The sequence below is a fragment of the Mastigoproctus giganteus genome, chromosome 2 (genome assembly GCF_048544385.1).
Source record: "Mastigoproctus giganteus isolate SK-2022 chromosome 2, ASM4854438v1, whole genome shotgun sequence".
NCBI classification, from domain to species: domain Eukaryota; kingdom Metazoa; phylum Arthropoda; class Arachnida; order Uropygi; family Thelyphonidae; genus Mastigoproctus; species Mastigoproctus giganteus.
Genome location: NC_143576.1, coordinates 199999903 through 200023674, shown reverse-complemented (window position 1 = coordinate 200023674; position 23772 = coordinate 199999903). Strand labels below are relative to the sequence as shown.

Genomic DNA, 23772 nt, shown 5'->3' with positions numbered 1-23772 from the left:
ACTTGTTCTTAAGTTCCAGTACATACTGCTTTTTCTCCTCCTCTGTTATCTCAAAGACCTTTGTATTATTTACTCGAGTCAGTTTTTTCCTTTCCCTTCCTACATCTTACCATTCTGTGATCACTTCCAACATTTACCTTATTCAGGACGGTAACATCATTCACAATATATCTTCTGTTAGTGAGGATGAAGTCGATTTCATTATTAGTTAATCCATTTGGACTCTTCCATGTCCACTTTCTGTTCACCCTTTTCTTGAAAAAAGAGTTCATTACTGGCAGTCCTTGAGATTCTGCAAATTCCACAAGTCTTTCACCTCTTTTATTTTTCCACCAATTCCAAAATTTCCTATAGTTCCCCTTTCTGCGCTGTTTTTTTTTTTTGCAACCTTAGCATTGAATCACTGAAGAATCACTACTGATAATCAAATCATGAGTATTACTCCCTCTAGTTGCCTCCCAAACATGCTGATGTAGAAAACAATCATCCAAGAAATCTACAAAAGCCTTGCTAGTGTGTGAGTGACCAACCCACAAATTCCAGTCAATATCTGGAAAATTAAAATCCCTCATTATAAGACTCTCTGATTTACTGGCCCACTCTATTTCCCTGTACAGTTTTTATTATACTCATCAGAGTCATTAGGCCTATAGCACACTCCTACTCTCAATTTTGATCTTCCAATGCTTATGTCACACCAAACTGACTCACATTGCACTGTCCAGCGATGTCGACTGGCTTCACTTCCTTGGATTTTATGTGTTTCTTAACTAATAGCATAACCCCTCCTCCCTTCCTATCCTGTCTATCCTTCCTGTAGACGTTGTACTCTCCAAATTCCAGTTCTCCATTTCATATATCTGTGTGACACCACGTCTCTGATATCCCAACAATATCCACCTTTTGATGCTTTGAGCAGTACCTCAAATTCATCAAATTTATTTACTAAACTCCTAGCATTGGTGTACACCCAAGTATACATGCAGCTGTTCTTTTTCTTAGCTACTCTAACATAACCCATGTGTTTACTTGTACCCCCACGATTCCCAGCAGTCTCTGTAATATCCTGCATCTTATTTTCCAGGCTTCTGCTCATTCCAATAGAAGCAGTGCAAGAATCACTTTCACCTCTGCCAGTGGCTACTGTTAATCTATTAGTCCTTGTATCCCCCCAAGCTAGCAGTTTTCCGACCAACCTAACACTGCCTCGATAGCATCAGCAAATATTCTTGCATCCTTTCTATTTAAGTGTATCCCATCCCTGTAGAAGCAGTCCCTTCTGTTAACAAGTACAGACCAGGCTGAAAAAAATTCTACCCCTTGAGACTTGCACAATCTTTCCAGGGCCGAATTGATTGACAAGGCTCTCATCATATACTCCCTCCTATCGGGTCTGGGCAGAATTGCAGACACTTTCAAATTCAACCCTAATTCACGGCTTTTTTTCAACAGTGACCTGTACTTGTTAAGTAATTCAGCCGGTCTCCTACTCTTAATATCATTAGTGCCAACGCGTACAACTATATCACCTTTTGTGCCTTTGAAAGATGATATCTGCTCTACAATGTCATTAACCTTTGCCCCTGGCAGACATACCCTAGTCCTGTTCCACCTATCTTTTTTCAAAGCATGTTCCCCGTTTCCCTGACAATAGAGTCACCAACAACTGCTAGTTCCTGTCTGATCAGCACATTCTGCCTTGGGGGTTGCTGCTGTGTTGCATGATGACCAAGTGCAAGCTCTGGCATTGAGGGCAGCCTAAAGCTTGATGGGCCCCTCATTTAGATCCTTCTAGGGCATCCACCCTGTCCTTCAAGCTCTCATACAGGCCCATAACAATGCTGGGTTGTCTTAATTCTTAAGTCTTAATTTATTGTTATTAGAACACTAATAGAACACATATTATACTCCATAATTTTATTTTTATGTTTGTCTCTATTGTTTTGAATAAAGTTCTGTTTAGCACAGTTTTGATTCATTACATTTTATTGAATGGGGCTTTTAACTATCTAGAGTTTTCGTGAAACATTTATATAACAACTGCCCAATATTTGTTATCACGAATATCACAATATTCTCAAATTGTTTTAACCATTTATTTTATCTCAGATGAAAGAATAATTTAAATATTGAAAATGTCAGTAATTTTCCCAAAACTACTGCATTTAATTAGTATTAAAATATATGAAATATGCTGTGTATTTTTTATTTCAGGAGGCAGAAGATTTTGGTTTTACACTAGAAGAGCTTCGCATTGCATTTTCTCATTGTGGTAAAGAAGATCCACTTATTTGGCTAGAGGACAACTGGAAAAACATGATAGATAGTGTTGTAGCACTTGCATCAAAATATGGAGAAGAAAGTGATGAAACTGATGTAGGAATTGTTTCTGAATTGGAGGCTAGAAATTCACTTAAACTCCATAAAGGTGGTATATGGGATGCAGTTATTGAATGTGTTGAAGACAGACAAAGAAAGGTAAATATAATTTTTTCTGTATATTTAATTTGTAATATATTTCCTCTTTTTCTTTTATTCTTGCAGTGTATTTCCAAACTATTCTGGAGTCCATTGCACTGACCATTTCGTTTCACTTTCACTGAGGCTTATGCTGCACCAGCCAAAAAACATTTCAGAATTACCCTGAGAGAGAGAGAGAGAGAGAGAGAGAGAGAGAGAGAGAGAGAGAGAGAGAGAGAGAGAGAGAGAGAACAAGAGTCAGAAGTAGAAGGGAATCACCAAGAAAGAGAAGAATGATGATATCCAGCTCAGGACCCTGGGTGTGCCAAGACCATACTCACCAGATGTGAGCCCCTGTTGCCTTCAGCCAGCAGGTGGTTGATTGTTGGAGCAGGCTTCCATCTGTTGTTGAAGTGGATGGGTTGAATAAATATTAAAGGGAGAACTAGAAAAATGCCAAAAAAAAGAAAATAATAATAAGCAGAAAATTTTAAAAAATAAATAATTGATAAAAGAAAATAGAAAACCTATGCTTTCCTTCCTCCAGTAGGTAACTATCTAGCTGACATTTGAATTTCCCCAAACTGTCAGCCTCTACTACTCATGTAGGTAACTTATTCCAGTAATTTATCACTCACCGGCTAAAATAAAACTTCCTGCAATCCAGTCTAAACATCTTCCCCCGTAATGTGAATTTATGGCCCCTAGTTCTAGAATCATTTATAACTGTGAAAATTTGGTCCTCATTCATTTTACTCATGCCTTTCAGAGCCTTAAACACCTCAATCAAGTCTCTTCTAAGGTGTCTAGTTTCCAAGCTCTGCAACCCACATATTCGAAGTCTTTCCTCATATGAACACCCTTTTGCCGAACTCATCAGGCGAGTTGCTTGTCTTTGGACCCTTTCAAGAAGCTCGATATCTTTCATTCGGTGCAGTCTCCATACTTGAACACAGTATTCCAAGTGTGGTCTAACAATAGCCTTATATATTATGGGATTATGACTTCCTTATCTCTATTAGCAAATATTCAATAAATCATCGATAGGACACAATGGGCCTCATTTGCAACCTGTCTACAATGCTCAGAGAACTTCATGTCTGACCATATCATAACTCCTCAATCCCTTTTTTTCCACTACTGACTTTAGTTCAACTCCACCAGGTGTGTAAATTATTTTGGGGTTACTGTTCCCAAGGTGTAATACCTTACACTTTGCTGGATTAAAGCATTGCTGCCATTTTTCTGACCATCCCTGAAATATATCTAGATCATTCTGAAGAAGCTCTGCATGACAGTGATCATTAACTACTCTACCAATCTTTACATCATCTGCAAATTTAGACATCATGTCCTCTACCCCTTCATTGATGTCATTTATGAAAATCAAAAACAGCAGTGGTCCTAATACTGATCCTTGGGGAACCCCACTTCTTGCATCAGTCCAATTTGAGGAATAACCATTTATCACAACCCTCTGCCTCCTACCCTGAAACCATCCTGCTATTTATCTAAGGATTTTCCCTGTGATTCCAGCATGTTCCAGCTTATAAAATAACTGCTCATGTGGTATTACTGAGTCAAATGCTTTGCAGAAATCCAAATAAACAATGCCGAAAGTATTCCCTAAATCCTTCTCATGAGAAATAGCTAACCAAATTTGTTATATATGATTTTTCCCATTACAAAACCATGCTTAATATCCTTCAGAAGTCCATTTCTGTCTAACTGATCCTGAATTCCACCCTTGATCACTACCTCCATGTTTTTCCCTACTACTGAATTTAGACTGACCGGTTGGTAATTTTGCACTTCACTCTTAGAACTGCCCTTATGTACTGGAGGTACATTGGCACTTTTCCAGTCCAACGGAATCTCTCCCAAGTCCAGTAATGCTCTCATAATTACCCCCAATAGTCAAATGCACTCACTTGCCACCTCCCTTAAAATTATAAGGTATATAGCATCAACCCCAGGAGTCCTACTCACCTGTAGGCTCAAGTTTTTTGCATGAAATAATCATGTGAAATTTCAATATAATTAATTACATATTTTTCAACTTTAATCCCATAATTTTTCTTTAACAAAGTTTTTCTTCTGTAAATATCAATGCAAAGTAACTGTTGAGTTAATCTGCTACATCAGCTGGTGTATAAAATAACTGCTCATGTGGTATTACTGAGTCAAATAAGGGTCCGATCTGGTTTGTCCTTCTCTTCTTTGCATTTATATATATGAAGAATTCCTTATCCCCAATCTTTATTCTCTTTGACAGCAATTTCTTATAATCTACCTTTGCTAGCCTAACCTTTTCTGTGGCACTGTTACAGATAACTTTGTAGCTGTTATAGGCTTCAGTACTTTTTATTGCTCTCTAATAATGCCTCAAATGTATACCATAATTCAATTGTATTTGCTCTCTGTGAGATATCTACCCAGTTAATAGTGGGCATGTAGCATCTCAGTCTGCCGTAATTTCCTTTCCTTAAATTATAACCCATTCCTTTGCTCTAACTACTGCTACCTCTCTCTTCATTGTCCACCATATAATTCCATAATTACTTCCTGCTACTAGTTCCTGTACTGTTGGCCCTATTATGTCATCTGGTTCTTGAGTGATGATGTCTAGAATATTCTTTTCCCTAGTACTTTCCCTGTACAGGCTCTCATCATAATCTTCACAGTCACCTGGCCTGTAGATTACTCCCACTCTTACCTATTCTATTATACCTATTCTTTCAACTATCTCACACCATACTGTACTAGCATGTGAAACATTTGAATCCAGAAAAGCTTTCATCGCACTCAGGCTGCTTTTGATAAGAAGCATGACCTCACTACCCCTTCTACCTGCCCTATCTTTCCTAAATACATTGTACATACCATACTGAAACTCATCATCCCCTATTTCCAGGTGGCACTACATTTCCATAAGCCCTATTATGTCAGAATTACTTGTGCTAACAGTTCGAATTCACTAATTTTATTGACGACACTTCTGACATTACTGTATAAACAGTTAAGACTTAGTGTTCTTTATAGTTAACTACCCTGACACACCCCTTTATAGTTAACTACCCTGACACACCCCTTTATAGTTAACTACCCTGACACACCCTGTAATAATAAAGCACTCCTTAAAATTATTTAAGCTAGCTTCCCTGGCATTAGCTAGGGAAGCTAGCTGATGTTCATTTGAAGTGTTTCTGCCCTCAGAACATTTCGCTAATATGTCTATGTTCAAATATAATAGTTGTTAAAGCAGTTGAGACAATTTATTATAGAATATTAATATCAGATTAATATCGGATTACATATAACTGTGGAGATATGTGTAATCCGATTAATATCGGATTACACATACCTCCACAGTTATAATAATAATAATAATGTGGCTACCACAAGAGAAGGGCACACCCCGTATGGCTACCACAAGAGAAGGACAAGACCATCCAACCCCACCAACTGGAAGTGCTTCCTGCACAACTGCACTAGTGACCACCCAGGAATGAAGAAAACACCAATGCATGAAGTAGAGCATCAAAATGAATACGTACATCATGCAAGCATACTACAAAATAATGAAGCTGGAGACCGATATGACAATGAACAGGGCAAGACTACATACCAAGTAGCTGGAATGATTCCCGTATATTGAAGTCACCGAACACTGAATAGCGAACCAGAGAAGGACCATCGTCATGAAAAACCTGATAGCTCCTGCAATCTTGGAAAAAAATGAAGCAGGACATGAGCAATCAACTACAAAGGATAAAGAATATGGTCAGTATGGAACCAGAGGAGGAAGAACATACCACCACAGAACTAGAGGAGGAAGAGCAAGAAGAAATACAACCCACAAAAAGTGATGTGGAAAGAGACGAGGTCATAATATCCAGAATAGAAGACAAGTGGAAGAAGACCCTAACAGAATTTGAAGGAATGTACCCCACAAAGATGCATGTGATACCGAAGCAGAGGCCCAATAGAACCTTGTGGAGAGGCAAGACCAACTCAATCGGCAAATAATACCACATTACCTCGACAACAATGGTGCAACACTGGAAGTCATCCACATAGCCGTGTATTGTGCTGCCATAGCAGCCACTAGGATTAATGGAAGAGAAATGAGAGACCATCAGAAGAAGAAGAAGAACCAAAAACAGAAAGAATCGCCAGCTTGGGAGAGAAGACATCAGCAGAAGATAGAAGAATTAAGAGTCAAGATAGGCCAATTGACCCAGTACCAATTGGGTAATAGGCGTAAGAAATTGATTGGAAAAGTGAAAAGCATCATCAAGAGAGAGAGAGAGACAGTGTCCACAGCAAACACAACACCAAAAATCAGAAAATAGGAGCATACTTAGACACTTTGAAGCAGAATCTCCTCGCACTCAGTGAGAGACTATCCTGATACAAAGAGAGCTCCCAGAGGAAAATAAACAACCAAATCTTTGATGAGGACCAAAGAAGCTTCTACAGGAGTCTCAGAGAAGACTGGAAAGAAGGGAATGGATCACCCAAGCAGAATACGATTGAGGAGTTAGCATTAGTAGAGGCATATGGTGCAAGAAAGCAAGCTTATGCAGCATCAGCCAAAAAAAAAAAAAAAAAACCCCTCCCATTTTGCCCCTCCGTTCGTTCAAAATACCTGTCCAGCTGAGCCTTAAATTTATTTAGGCTATCAACTTCCACAACAAGGGATGGAAGTCTGTTCAACTAACCAACTACCTGCTGGCTAAAGTCGAATTTCCGCACATCTATCCTACATCTGTCTTTCCTCAATTTGAATTTTTGCCCTCTCAGGTGATTATTTTGAGCAAGAGGAAGAATTCCATTGGCATTGAGCATGCTCAAACCATTCAAGGCTTTATACACCTCTATCAGCTCACCTCGCCGGTGCTTAGTCTCCAGGCACTGTAATTTGCAAAATTTAAGCCTTTCTTCATAAGAGCAACCCTTTGTTCCATTCACTAATCTTGTTGCCCTTCTCTGTACTCATTCCAGCAGGCAGCTCTAAATCCTTCTTGAAATGAGGCCTACAGACCTGTATACAGTACTCAAGGTGTGGCCTGAGCATTGCCTTATACAAGGGAATAATCACCTCCCTATCCCTGCAAGAAAAATTCCTGTATATCATTGACAAGACCCAATGAGCTACTCTTGCAGACCGTCAGCACTGCTCAGAAAACTTCATATCTGCCTGCACAATTACCCCAAGGTCCTTTTCATTCTCTACCAATGTCTGTGTAGTGCCACAGAGTTGATACGTTGCTCTGGGGTCACTGTGTCCCATATGTAGTACTTTACATTTGTCAATGTAACTTCATTTCCACCTCTCAGCCCATCTGCTCAACCTTTCCAGATCCTGTTGCAGCAGCATAGTGTCCTTAACAACCCTGCCAACCTTTGTATCATCTGCAAACTTGGACATTAAGCTTGATATACTATCATCAATATCATTTATAAATACAGAAAACAACAATGGACCCAACACTTAATCCTGAGGAACTCCACTAATAACATTTAATCCACGATGAGCAGTGTCCATTGATTACCACTCTCTGTCTTCTCCCCCTCAACCATCCCTTTATCCATAGCAGCAATTTGCCTCCAATGGCACACTGCTCCAATTTGTGTAGCAGTCTTCCATGTGCAACAGTATCAAAAGCTTTTCTAAGATCCAAGTATATAATATCAAAGTTATTCCCTGCATCCAGTTCTTTTGTGACTGCATCATAGTATCCAATCAAATTGGTCAGGCAAGACTTCCCCTTAACAAAACCATGCTGTGTCCAAGCTATAACTGAAGTCTTGTCTAGATGATCCTGCAGTTCTTCTTTAACCAGTGCCTCCATTAATTTTCCTGGAACAGAAGTTAAACTCCCAGGTCTATAATTACTTGTGTCAGCCTTTGATCCTCCTTTGGGGTCACATTTGCACATCTCCACTCTATGGGTACCTCCCCTGAGTTCAAATAAGCTCTCATAATTATGGCTAAGGGTTTGCTTACTTCCTTTGCTGCCTCCTTTAATATAACTGCATAGATCCCATCCACCCCAGGTGCCTTTTTTATGTTTATCCTGAACAATTTGGGAATGCCAGAGGTGTATTCAACTCTAGCAGTAAGCTACAGAATCTTGAAATAACTGGGAGTAAAGTGGAGGAGAAACTGTTGAAGATAAACACAAGAAAGGCACCCGGGGTGGATGGGATCTATCCAGTTATATTAAAGGAGGCAGCAAAGGAAGTAAGCAAACCCTTAGCCATAATTATGAGAGCTTCCTTGGACTCAGGGGAGGTACCCATAGACTGGAAATGTGCAAATGTGACCCCAATTCACAAAGGAGGATCAAAGGCTGACACAAGTAATTATAGACCTGTGAGCTTAACTTCTGTTCCAGGAAAATTAATGGAGGCACTGGTTAAAGAAGCACTGCAGGATCATTTAGACAAGACTTCAGTTATAGCTCAGACACAGCATGGTTTTGTTAAGGGTAAGTCTTGCCTGACCAACTTGATTGGATACTATGATGCAGTCACAAAAGAACTGGATGCAGGGAATAACTTTGATATTATATACTTGGATCTTAGAAAGGCTTTTGATACTGTTGCACATGGAAGACTGCTACACAAATTGGAGCAGTGTGACATTGGAGGCAAATTGCTGCTATGGATAAAGGGGTGGTTGAGGGGGAGAAGACAGAGAGTGGTAATCAATGGACACTGCTCATCGTGGACTAATGTTATTAGTGGAGTCCCTCAGGGCTCAGTGTTGGGTCCATTATTGTTTTCTGTATTTATAAATGATATTGATGATGGTATATCAAGCTTAATGTCCAAGTTTGCAGACGATACGAAGGTTGGCAGGGTTGTCAAGGACACTACTGACACTATGCTGCTGCAACAGGATCTGGAAAGGTTGAGCAGATGGGCTGAGAGGTGGCAAATGAAGTTTAACATTGACAAATGTAAAGTACTACACATGGGAAACAGCAACCCCAGAGCAACGTATCAACTCTGTGGTACTACACTGACAGTGGTAGAGAATGAAAGGGACTTGGGGGTGGTTGTGCAGGCAGATATGAAGTTCTCTGAGCAGTGCAGATGGGCTGCAAGAGTAGCTCATAGAGTATTGTCAATGATATACAGGAATTTTTCCAGCAGGGATAAGGAGGTGATTATTCCATTGTATAAGGCAATGGTCAGGCCACACCTAGAGTACTGTATACAGGTCTGGAGGCCTCATTTCAAGGATGTAGAGCTGCTGGAACAAGTACAGAGAAGGGCAACAAGATTAGTGAATGGAACAAAGGGGTGCTCTTACGAAGAAAGGCTTAAGTTTTGCAAATTACAGTGTCTGGAGACTAGGCACCAGCGAGGTGATCTGATAGAGGTGTATAAAGCCTTGAATTGTTTAAGCATGCTCAATGCTGATGGGATTCTTCCTCTAGCTCAGAAAAATCACCTGAGAGGGCATAAATTCAAATTGAGGAAAGACAGATGTAGGATAGACGTGCGGAAATTTGCCTTTAGCCAGCGGGTGGTTGGTTGGTGGAACAGACTTCCATCCCTTGTGGTGGAGGTTGATAGCCTAAATAAGTTTAAGGCTCAGCTGGACAGGTATTTTGAACGAACAGAGGGGTGAAGTGGAAGTGGGTTTTTTTTTTTTTTTTTTTGGCTGATGCTGCATAAGCTTGCTTTCTTGCATCAAATGCCTCTACTAATACTAATGCTAATTTCTCCTCCAATTTCCTCTCAGTTATTACAAAATCATCTATCTCACTGCCACAGTTTACTTCACTTCTGGCATTCCTCTTCCTGAATAACTCCTCGTGTGTGAATGTAGATGCAAAATACTTGTTTAGTTTGTTAGCCACCTCAGTAGGATCCTCAACTATTGAGCCATCAATATCCAGTGGATCAATCTGATTCATTCCTCCTAGGTTTACAAAGGTAAAGAACTCTTCTCTGTTTTTCTTTGCATCCTTTGCCAAGGGTTTCTGATAATCAGCCTTTGATTGCCTAATCTCCTTTGTTGTTGTTGTTGTTATTTGGTTTTTAAGAGCATTAGCAACTAAGGCCATATTGCTCCGGTGCGGTGGTCATTCCCTGACCTTTCCGCATGCTCCGTATTTGGTGGTGATGGGCTCGAACCCCGGTCCAATCGAGAAGCGTGTGCTACACACTGCTGCTCCTTCCCACCTGGCTACGGAGGGGACAATCTCCTTTGTGACTTGGTTACAGACCAGCTTATATCTATCATAGGCTTCCATTTCACCCCATTAATTTATATGCATCCCATGCATTTTTCTTCTATGGCATATGTCTCAATAGTTCATCTGACATCCATTTAGGCCTAAACCTTGAACAATATTTCTTAGTTGGTATGTAAAGCCTAGTAGCTTCCAAGATAAGTTCTTTGAATGCTTCCCATTTTTAATTTGCTGTTGGTAACATCATCAGTTGGTCTCCAAATATCAAAGTTATTCCCTGCATCCAATTCTTTTGTGACTACATCATAGTATCCAATCAAATTGGTCAGGCAAGACCTTCCCTTAACAAAACCATGCTGTGTCTGAGCTATAACTGAATTCTTGTCAAGATGATCCTGCAGTGCTTCTTTAACCAGTGCTTCCATTAATTTTCCTGGAACAGAAGTTAAACTCACAGGTCTATAATTACTTGTGTCAGCCTTTGATCCTCCTTTGTGAATTGGGGTTACATTTGCACATCTCCAGTCTGTGTGTACCTCCCCTGAATCCAAGGAAACTCTCATAATTATGGCTAACGGATTGCTTACTTCCTTTGCTGCCTCCTTTAATATAACTGGATAGATCCCATCCACCCCAGATGCCTTTCTTGTATTTATCTTCGACAATTTCTCCTCCACTTTACTCTCAATTATTACAAAATCATCTAGCTCACTGCCAGAGTTTAACTCACTGCTGGCATTCCCCTCTCTGAATAACTCCTCATGGGTGAATGTAGATGCAAAATACTCATTTAGTTTGTTAGCCACCTGAGCAGGATCATCAACAATTGAACCATCAATATCAAGTGGACCAATCTGATTCATCCCTTTCCCTCTAGAGTTTACATAAGTAAAGAACTCTTTGCTGTTTTTCTTTGCATCCCTTGCCAAAGATTTCTCGTAATCTGCCTTCGCCTGCCTAACCTCCTTTGTAACTTGGTTACAGATCAACTTGTATCTATCATAGGCTTCTGTGTCATGTGTTAATTTGTATGTATCCCATGCATGTTTCTTCTCTGCCATATGCCTCATCAGTTCATCTGACATCCATTTAGGCTTAAACCTTGAACAATATTTCTTAGTTAATATGTAAATCCTAGTAGCTTCCAAGATAAGTTCTTTGAATGCTTCTCATTTTGAATTTGCTGTTGGTAACATCATCAGTTGGTCCCACGGTATAGAATTTAAATACTGTCTCAGACCATCATAGTCGCCTTTACGAAAGCAATAACCCTTCCCTTTACCCCTGATGGTAGTTACCTCCTTGAGTAAATCCCACTTCAGCACACTGTGATCACTGCCACCTAGTGGTTCCTGTATCTGCAGATTCTTAATGCATGAAGAATCACTACTGATAATCAAATCAAGAGTATTGCTCCCTCTAGTTGCCTCCCGAACATTCTGATTTAGAAAACAATCATCCAATAAATCCACAAAAGCCTTGCTAGTGTGTGAGTGAGTGACCAACCCAAAAATTCCAGTCAATATCTGGGAAATTAAAATCCCCCATTATAAGACTCTTTGATTTACTGGCCCACTCTATTTCCCTGTACAGTTTCTTATTATACTCATCAGAGTCATTAGGCCTATAGCACACTCCTAGTCTCAATTTTGATCTCCCAGTGCTTATGTCACACCAAACTGACTCAACACTGCACTGTCCAACGATGTCAACTGGCTCGATGACGATGACGAGAGCCAGAACATAAAGGCCAAACACAGAAAGGATGCAAGCGGCTGAGCAAAGGATGCAAATAGCAATTAACCACAGATGCTCCGGTTAGAGAGCAAGCCTACAAGAAGCGCTGCAACATGTCCAAAGCCTACATTGATTACTTCAAGGCCTTCGACTCCAACCCTCTTAGCTGGCTAATACAGGGGCTGAACATCTACATAGTCCATCCAATAGTGGCAAACTGCCTAGGAGAAATGATAGTGAAAAGGAGTACCACCATTAAGGTCGAGAACATCACAACCAGGCCAATCATCATCAGGAGAGGAATCTTTCAGTGAGATGCCCTGAGCCCACAGTGGTTATGTATAGCACTTAAACCACTATCCACCATGCTCAACAGCAGCAAGTACGGATATAACCTCAAAAAAGGAAGGAAGAACCTGTACACCCTCACCCACCTGATGTACATGGATGAAGTCAAGTTCTATGTGGGAACTGAGAAACAATTCCCGAAACTACTCTGGATCACCGAAGAATTCATTAATGATATTAGGATGGAATTTGGTCTAGACAAATGCAAGACCCATGGATTGCATCAGGGAAAAGTAGTCAACCGAAACTACCAGCTGCAGAGTTCTAAAAAGATCGAAGCCATGGCAGCGGGAGAGGCCACGAAATACTTGGGGATGATGCAAGCTCAGCAGTTACAGCACAAGGAAATTAAGGCCTGCCTGACTGAAAAATACCATCAGAGACTCAGAAGCCTGCTGAAAGCAAAGCTGAATGGAGGGAACACAATTAAAGCCATAAATACTTATGCAGTCCCAGTGCTGACATACTCCTGGGGGGTCATATATTGGACTAACACCGAGCTGGAGGATATCATGAGAAAGATAAGGAATGTGATGACCAAGAGCCACCAACACCACCTGAAATCAGCTGTGGAGAGACTGAAAATTGCTTGGAAAGAAGGAGGAAGGGGCTTGATAGACCTCATTGAGCAACAGAACAGTGATTGCTAACCTGAAGGATTACTTCCAGAAACACACAGCAGCACTCTACCAGGCTATAAAAAAGATAGACAAGCAGTATACCCCACTCAAACTAAATGAGGAGTCTCCTCCCACCAGGAGCCACAAAAGAAACTAGAAAGATGGGCAATAGAAGACACTCCATGGTAGACACTACAATTATCTCCATCAAGATCACATAGATAAAATTGGTTCCAATGCATGGCTCACAAGTGGGATGCTCTTCCCTGAGACTGAAGGATTCATGCTCGCCATCCAAGACCAGGTAATTAACACGAGAAAATATATCACCAAGGAGCTCGACCAATATATCACCAAGGAGCTCAACCAGAAACTATAGAAAATATATCGCCAAGGACTGTCTGATGACACATGTTGACGATGCCACCTGGCCTCAGAACGATCCAACACCTCACCGCGGGTTGCAAGGTGATCACTCAGACTGAGTACACTCATAGACACGACCAGGTAGCCAGGATAATACATCAGAAGCTAGCAAGGAAATACCAGCTGATCGAAGAAAGTGTACCATACTACAAGTACGAACCCCAGGCAGTTCTAGAGACTTCAACCCACAAGCTGTATTGGGACCACACCATAATAACAGATAAGACAATCCTGCACAACAGACCGGACATAACCCTTGTAGACAAGAAGGAAAAGGCTACCTATCTGATTGACATAGTGGTACCCAACACTGGCAACCTGCAGAAAACCCATGGGGAAAAAAATCAGGAAGTACACAAACCTAAGATAGGAGGTCAAAGAGATGTGGCATATGCAACAAGTTACAACCATCCTGATCATCGTGTCAACCACAGGTATGCTGCCAAAGACCCTGCATAACACTACACAACCGTCTTTCCTCAATTTGAATTTATGCCCTCTCAGGTGATTATTCTGAGCAAGAGGAAGAATCCCATCAGCATTGAGCATGCTCAAACCATTCAAGGCTTTATACACCTCAATCAGATCACCGCGCAGATGCCTAGTCTCCAGATACTGTAATTTGCAAAACTTAAGCCTTTCTTCATAAGAGCAACCCTTTGTTCCATTCACTAATCTTGTTGCCCTTCTCTGTACTCGTTCCAACAGCTCTACATCCTTCTTAAAATGAGGCCTCCAGACCTGTATACAGTACTTAAGGTGTGGCCTGACCATTGCCTTATACAAGGGGATAATCACCTCCTTATCCCTGCTGGTAAAATTCTTGTATATTTTAGTTTGTAGTAAATCACTGATGTAGGTGAAATGGCACCATTTTTGTTACATCTCATATTGTGAATGCCTTCACAATGAGTTGCCTGTAGTCTGAGGCTTTCAGCTCTAAACCCTTTTTAGTACTTTACTATTGCACACCGTCTGTCATCTCTCATATTGTTGTGTTAAACTTCATAACTGGATTGTGACTCATTTTATCATCGACCTACACACCCACCGATGAGAGGCCAGCAAGCTTCAAAATGGTGCAATCTGGGTGGCGGTATCCACTGAGAATAAGTAACTCCACTGGCAAAGCATTGCTTATTCCGAGGTAATACTACGTCAGGCAACTCCTCATGAAGGCAATATGAGATACCATATTTCTCCATGTATAAGACGCTCCCATGTATATGACGCATCTTAATTTTGGGGCCCGAAATTTGAAAAAAAATGTATTACATAAAGTTATTGAACTCAAGTTTTATTCATCATAAAATTCATACAACTCATCACTGTCAAAACTCCCATCCATTAGCTTGTCCTCATCTGTGTCTGATGATGAATCACTGTCTTCATATATTGCCTCATCCTCAGTTCCATCTATGCCATTTGAAATGCCACACTTCTTAAATGTGGACCACTTGATATTATCCCAAGATCTTTTCACCCAGGTACAAACTTCTCCTGTAGTTGGTTTCTTCACTCTTCCTGCTGGTGTCAAATTGTCCCCAGAAGACTTCATCCATTGGTTCCATTCGTCTCTCATGTGAGCTTTGAAGGGTTTATTAATGCTAACATCAAGTGGTTTGTAGCTGGGAGGTCAAGGTATGATAGCAAGTTTTGTTTTTTGCTCTGCAGCAATCTTCTTTGTATTTTTTGTTATGTGTGCCCTGAACTGATCAAGCACCAATAGGGCAGGTTTGCATAAGAGCCCACCTGGTCTCCTGCTCCAAACTTTCTCAAACCAGATCTTCATCCCATCCTGATCCATCCAACCCTTGTCATGAACGTGGACAGTCACTCCTCGAGGAATGTCTTCTTTTGGCATTGTTTTGCGTTTGAAAATCAGCATAGGAGGCAGCTTGGTTCCGTCAGCACAACAAGCTAGAACAACTGTATAATGGCTCTTTTCATGTCCACTTGTCTTCACAGTTACAGTTTTCATCCCCTTCTTATCAACAGTTCTGTTACTTGGGACATCAAATTGAAGGGGAACTTTGTACATATTTGCAATCTGTCCCAACTCAAACTGATGTCTCTTCCAACATTGAATGACAAAACGATGAAATTCAAGGACCTTCTGCTCATAGCTTTCAGGCATCTTTTGGGCAAGTCTGGTGCATGTATGCATGCTTAGTCCATTCCGTTTCATGAACCTGAAAGGCGCTTCCGTAGCCAGGTGGGAAGGAGCAGCAGTGTGTAGCACACTCTTCTTGATTAGACCGGGGTTCGAGCCCGTCACCACCAAATACTGAGGATGTGGAAAGGTCAGGGAATGACCACTGCATATCCCGGAGCAAAAACCAAATAACAAACAAACATGAACCTGAAGCACCAATTGTGTCCTCCTTTGAAATCAGTAACTTCTTTTTCATCAGCAATTCTTCTTGCCTCATGCTGAACCATCTTTGTGGACAGGAATTCCAATTGCCCTTTGCTCTTCGATCCATATCTTCAATTCCCTCTCTAAATTAAGCCATTTTGCTGACTTGCCTCTAATGGCCTTCTTCTGCTGGCATGGCGTTTTCAGTAGGGTTTCTTCTTCCCATACCCAGTCTCAGATTGTTTTCTCAGTTGGAGGAGGACCAAACTTACGTTCAGCAGCACGATTTCCATTCACTTTTGCAAACTGGATCACTTTTAACTTGAATTCAGCACTGTACGAAAATCTTTTCTGAGCCATTTCTGGGCAGAACGTGGCAAAATGTAACCTAATATACCGATAACAAGTGTGAAACAATGAGCGCAAAGAAAACAAGCGCAAAAAAAGCGGGAAATGCAAGTAAAAAAATCTACAGCCACTGTATAAGATGCACCCAGTTTTTAGACCCCAAATTTTTCGAAAAAAAGTGCGTCTTATACTTGGGGAAATACGGTATATCAAAAACAATGCCATTTCACCTACATTGGTAATTTACTGTAAACTAAAATGATACTTTGCATTAACTTGTTCATCTAGTAAAATTTTTGTAGCTTTCAGCCTTAAACCCTTTTTTAGTATTTTTCTATTGCACACCACCTGGCATCTCTTATATTGTTGAGTTAAACTTCATAACTGGCTTTTCACTCATTGTATCACCAGGGTATCCACATACCACTGATGAGAAGCCAACAAACTTCAAAACGGTGCTGTCTGGGTGGTGGTATCCACAAAAAATAAGTAACATTAGTCTTCTCTACTGATGGAGGTAGTGCAATATCAGGCAACTCATTGTGTTTGATACATCTCAATATGAGATGTATCATAAACAATGCCATTCCACCTACATTGCAATTTACTATAAACTAAAATGATGCTTTGCATTAACTTGTTCATTTATTATTCTGGTTAAAAATTTTGGCGCATTATAGCCTTAGTTGCTAATGCGCCAATAAAAAATCAACCAACCAACTGGTTAAAAAATAAATTAATATCCAAGCCTGCCTTTCTGTTTTGGTTTAAAGTAGCCACAGCATGTTGTCTTTGCTTGTTAAATATCTTTAACAAGAAAATATCCTGACAGCAATGAGAATGAGAACAATTTGAATAAAACAATATTCTAAAGGTTCGTTTAGATTGAATTTTTACAATAAAGTATAATTAGAAATGAAGGATATGTGATTTGTTATACAGGTAAACACTATGTATAAGAATATGCACTCTCTCTGTATTAAATAAATGTTGTTTATTTAATGCACTGGTTTGACCAAGGGCTAATGATATTTAAAACTGAATAAATAATATTAAAAACAAATTATTTGTATAAACTACCAGATGCGTGTCTGCTAGCCTTGCTGATTGCTCCATCAGTGGTATATTAATTCACACATTTGTTGCTTGTAGGGGGATATAGAACATCAAAAAAAAAAAAAAAAAAAAAAAAAAAACAGTTCATAGATTATGAAGAGGATACATATGCCCTTAAGCAACTAGGGTTCACTATCTCTCTTTTTTTTTTTTTTTTTTGCAACCACTTGGCAGACTTATGAGAGAGAGAGAGGGTCTCTTATGGAGCCTGATATCAATGACAGCAGAGCCCTTACGGTAGAAATTCTGGAGGAGGGGGACACTAACACCACTTAGCACTGATAGTTACCTATCTGACTGTTTCACTTGTAATAGGTAAAGTAAGGGTCAGCTCTTGAAATTGGAATCACTAGACACTGCACCCACAAGCTAGAAGTCACTGGCAAGTACTACAATGAAATTATCATAATGTGTTGGGGATTATACAGAACCATGAATGCATCCCATGATAAGGGACTTTAAGTAGATAAAGAAGATAAAGGACTCAGATAAAGGGTTTGGAGCAGAGCATGTTGTCTTTGCTGAACAAGCAACTCCACTCAGGGTAATGGCTTTTCTTATGATGTAATTATGAGGGAGAGGGGTTTGCACAAGAAAAATCTTCCTTGTGCAACCTATTAGGATTGAATGAATCAGTGGAAAATTAAAGGTATGACCCACAAAAAAGCAGTGCTGTACAATGGGTTACATGTCTCTGAGATAGACAATGTAACCCAGTCTGGAGTATATGCATCCATAAAATTTCTAGTACTCTCATATGATTGGCCAATTTAACCAGACGATTTAAACACCATCTGCATATCAACCCCAAAATAAATTATACACTTGGTAGGGTTGAATTAAAAACAGTGGAGGAAAAAAGAGATCTAGGAGTTATGATATGGACAGATATGAAGCTTTGTGAGCAGTGTAAACAGGCAGCCAGGAAAGCCCATGGTGTCCTATCGATGATTTATCAAATGTTATCTTGTAGAAATAGGGAGGTCATAATTCCACTGTATAGGGCAATTGTAAGACCACATTTGGAATACTGTTTGTTTCAAGAATGGCGACCTCATCTGAAAAGAGACATTGAACTTCTTGAAATGGTCCAAAGATGGGTAACTTGCATGGTGAGGTTGGCAAAGGGACAACTGTACAAGAGAGGCTCTGATTATGGGGGCTACAGAGCTTGTCAACCAGGCACCTCAGAGGTAACAACTTGGCATTATTAAGACTCATATGGAAGAGTGCTCAGTGAGGCCCATTGTCAGTGGCAGATTCTTCCTGAATAAACTGTAACCAAAGATAGTTGAATAAGGTACTCACCTAATTTATTTCCATTACCCAATTACTTCATTATAAACTCCCAAGAGCTTCTCTTTCACACATCAAACTATACAGATCTAGCAAAAGACTGCCTGGCAAGTTTCATTGTAGATGCTGTGACTGCCACTGTCCCTTTCCAGGACATTGTGCTTTCCAGAAGCTGGCACCCTCATTGCACCTGTTATGAGCAAAACAGTTGATGATGTCTTTTTGGCCTTCAAAACTTTTCTTTTAATGACCAATTCTTGTGAGAATTGGCACCCTCACAAAGCCACTAGGTTGACTGCAAAAAGAGAGAGCATTAACCCTAGCTGCCTCAAGAACTGTTAGACCTCCTCATAATCTGTGAACTGAATTCTTCAGTGTTGTTGTTTTCTTGTTGAACGTTATATGTTCTTGTTCAAGAAACAAATGCTTTTGTTAGTATTCTAGCAGTGGTGACATGTGACTCTGATGTATGGGAGTGCTGCTTCTTAAAGTTACATTAAATTTCCTTGGTTATAAGACATGTAGACATAGACAGTAATAATAATAAGCAAGTTAAAAATACTACAAAACATCAACTGGACTTACTATTAGCAGACTTGAGTAATCTTGAAATTTTATTTAAAAATAAAATCCATTCTTCAGATTTTATTTGTTGAAAATAAAATAATAACTTTTTCATTCAAGTTCGGTGCACTGTTGACCAAGCTTTTCTCTATTGAAAGCATTGCTTGAGCATTTACCCTTTCCTGGTTCATAGTGCTCCTTAAAAATGTTTTTATTCTTTTTAATGTCGAATGGCAGTGCTCAAAATGTTGAACTGTCTAGTGCACAGTCCTGCTTACAGTTAAACTTCAAAGTTGAAAATGATTTTTGTGTTTTTATTGTTTATTATTGAAATGATTATTGGAAATAGTTGTTTTCACATGAATAAAAAGCCTTAGGCTATAGTTGGGCCTGGATCGCCCAGGTTCTGTTTAATACTTGTATTAAATAAAGCAATTATTTTTATTTATTTGTTTATTTTATTATAATTTTTTTTTATTGGAAATAGAGGATGAGTATACTTTATGCAGGACCTGTTAATAAAAATATTCATTGTGTTGCATTATTCTTCACAAAATTTCATATAACTCCTTTGACTGTATATTTAGATTTAAAAAGCTGGGGGTGCTGCAGTTCTGCAGCACCTACCATTGAGCCACCCGTGTATTCTAGTGATGTAAAAATTTACAGATGATAAAAGATCATTAGTAACCAATTCCATGCATCATCCCCTCTAGAACAACTCAAATAAGCTCAGGGATTGTATAAAGCAATGTTTGGCCCCATCTTCAGTACTGCATACTGGTCTGGAAGCCTTGTTTTAAGAAGGATATGTGGAACAGGTGCAGAGAAGAGCAGTAAGATTAGTCAAGAACACAAAAGCCATGCTGTTTTCTTCCTTCCATTTCTTTTTAAATAACCTTGTATTGCACCCTTTCATTGCCACCATGATTTTCCCCTGTAACTGAAGTCAGTCAGAATGTAGTTGTCCACTTCACTCTTAGAACTACCCAGCAGTGCGTAGCACATGCTTCTTGATTAGACCGGGGTTCTGGCCTGTGACCAAATAAGGAGGATGTGGAAAGGTCAGGGAATGACCACCACATATTCCCAGAGCAATATGGCCTTAGTTGCTAATGCTCCTAGAAACCAAACAACAACTTAGAACTACCTCTATATATTGGCAATGTGATGTTCTCCAGTTCAAAGAAATCTCTGTTGAGTCCAATAATGCCCTCATAATTATTCTTAATAGTTCATTGCATTACAGAACTGAAGCCTTTCTTGTTAAGATCACCCTTTTGTTGCATTTACTAATCTCATTGCTCTTCTTTGCACCCATTCCAGCAAATCTACATCCTTCCTGTTCAATAACATTAAATAATTTCTAAAACCTTTACAGAGATGAAGTGCTTTCAGTTCAAATATTTAAATGAAGAAAATTATTTGAAGATTTCTCAGACCTTCAACCTTGTAATCACTGAATGCACTAAGACATGTACACTTATTTCCTTTACATGCATTGACTTGAACAGCAAGCATATAACTTGAACCCTCCCACAATTCAAAGCAAAAAAATTAATTTCAAAAAAATTTCACAAATGTATAATCCAAACCTGATACAATATAACTTATTAGTTCCACTTTCTACATGAACTGAAGAAAACCAAATCAAAATCATTAACTAATAACTACCAGAAATACTAGTAACATCTGCCATAAATTTCCGTAACAGAACTGAGAAGAGTGCATAAAATGTGTATTAGCATTATCATTAGTAGAGGCATTAGATGCAAGAAAGCAAGCTTAGGCAGCATCAGCCAAAAAAAAAAAAAAAAAACCCCTTCCACTTCACCCCTCTGTTCGTTCAAAATACCTGTCCAGCTGAGCCTTAAACTTATTTAGGCTATCAACCTCAACGACAAGGGATGGAAGTCTGTTCCACCAACCAACCACCCACTGGCTAAAGGCAAATTTCCGCATGTCTATCCTACATCTGTCTTTCCTCAATTTGAATTTATGCCCTCTCAGGTGATTATTCTGAGCAAGAGGAAGAATCCCATCAGCATTGAGCATGCTCAAACCATTCAAGGCTTTATACACCTCTATCAGATCACCTCGCTGGTGCCTAGTCTCCAGACACTGTAATTTGCAAAACTTAAGCCTTTCTTCATAAGAGCACCCCTTTGTTCCATTCACTAATCTTGTTGCCCTTCTCTGTACTCGTTCCAGCAGCTCTACATCCTTCTTGAAATGAGGCCTCCAGACCTGTATACAGTACTCTAGGTGTGGCCTGACCATTGCCTTATACAAGGGAATAATCACCTCCTTATCCCTGCTGGAAAAATTCCTGTATATCATTGACAATACTCCATGAGCTACTCTTGCAGCCCATCTGCACTGCTCAGAGAACTTCATATCTGCCTGCACAACCACCCCCAAGTCCCTTTCATTCTCTACCACTGTCAGTGTAGTATCACAGAGTTGATACGTTGCTCTGGGGTTGCTGTTTCCCATATGTAGTACTTTACATTTGTCAATGTTAAACTTCATTTGCCACCTCTCAGCCCATCTGCTCAACCTTTCCAGATCCTGTTGCAGAAGCATAGTGTCAGTAGTGTCCTTGACAACCTGCCTACCTTTGTATCGTCTTCAAACTTCGACTTTAAGCTTGATATACCATCATCAATATCAATTATGAATACAGAAAACAATAATGGACCCAACACTGAGCCCTGAGGGACTCCACTAATAACATTAGTCCACGACAAGCAGTGTCCATTGATTACCACTCTCTGTCTTCTCCCCCTCAACCACCCCTTTATCCACAGCAGCAGTTTGCCTCCAATGTCACACTGCTCCAATTTGTGCAGCAGTCTTCCATGTGCAACAATATCAAAAGCCTTTCTAAGATCCAAGTATATAATATCAAAGTTATTCCCTGCATCCAGTTCCTTTGTGACTGCATCATAGTATCCAATTAAATTGGTCAGGCAAGACTGCCCCTTAACAAAACCATGCTTGTCCGAGCTATAACTGAAGTCTTGTCTAAATGATCCTGCAGTGCTTCTTTAACCAGTGCCTCCATTAATTTTCCTGGAACAGAAGTTAAACTCACAGGTCTATAATTACTTGTGTCAGCCTTTGATCCTCCTTTGTGAATTGGGGTCAGATTTGCACATCTGCAGTCTGTGGGTACCTCCCCTGAGTCCAAGGAAGCTGTCATAATTATGGCTAAGGGTTTGCTTACTTCCTCTGCTGCCTCCTTTAATATAACTGGATAGATCCCATCCACCCCGGGTGCCTTTCTTGTGTTTATCTTCAACAATTTCTCCTCCACTTTACTCTCAGTTATTACAAGATTCTCTAGCTTACTGCTAGATTTGAATACACCGCTGGCTTTCCCCTCGCTAAATAACTTCTCATGTGTGAATGTCGATGCAAAATATTCATTTAGTTTGTTAGCTACCTGAGCAGGATCATCAACAGTTGACCCATCAATATCAAGTGGACCAATCTGATTCATCCCCTTCCTTCTAGAGTTTACATAAGTAAAGAACTCTTTGCTGTTTTTCTTTGCATCCCTTGCCAAAGATTTCTCGTAATCTGCCTTCGCCTGCCTAACCTCCTTTGTAACTTGGTTACAGATCAACTTGTATCTATCATAGGCTTCTGTGTCATGTGTTAATTTGTATGTATCCCATGCATGTTTCTTCTCTGCCATATGCCTCATCAGTTCATCTGACATCCATTTAGGCCTAAATCTTGAACAATATTTCTTAGTTGATATGTAAAGCCTAGTAGCTTCCAAGATAAGTTCTTTGAATGCTTCCCATTTTGCATTTCCTGTTGGTAACATCATCAGTTGGTCCCACTGTATAGAATTTAAATACTGTCTCAGTCCATCGTAGTCGCCTTTATGAAAGCAATAACCCTTCCCTTTACCCCTAATGGTAGTTACCTCTTTGAGTAAATCCCACTTCAGCACACTGTGATCACTGCCACCTAGTGGTTCATTTATCTGCAGATTCTTAATGCATCATCAATATCATTACTTGTAATGATATTGATGATGAGAGTATTCCTCCCTCTAGTTGCCTCCCGAACATGCTGATGTAGAAAACAATTATCCAATAAATCCACAAAAGCCTTGCTAGTGTGTGAGTGACCAGCCCCCAAATTCCAGTCAATATCTGGGAAATTAAAATCTCCCATTATAAGACTCTCTGATTTACTGGCCCACTCTATTTCCCTGTACAGTTTCTTATTATACTCATCAGAGTCATTAGGCCTATAGCACACT

General features: G+C 39.9%; 1 protein-coding gene across 1 annotated transcript in view; it reads left to right on the top strand.

Annotated features, from left to right (window-relative positions):
* LOC150089906 (uncharacterized) overlaps window positions 1-23772 on the top strand; it is a 550032-nt gene that overhangs the window by 340013 nt on the left and 186247 nt on the right. The window contains exon 12 of the mRNA XM_090389700.1: window positions 2215-2478. Within this exon, the coding sequence (XP_090245826.1) occupies window positions 2215-2478 (264 nt within the window). The remainder of the gene's footprint in view (window positions 1-2214; window positions 2479-23772) is intronic.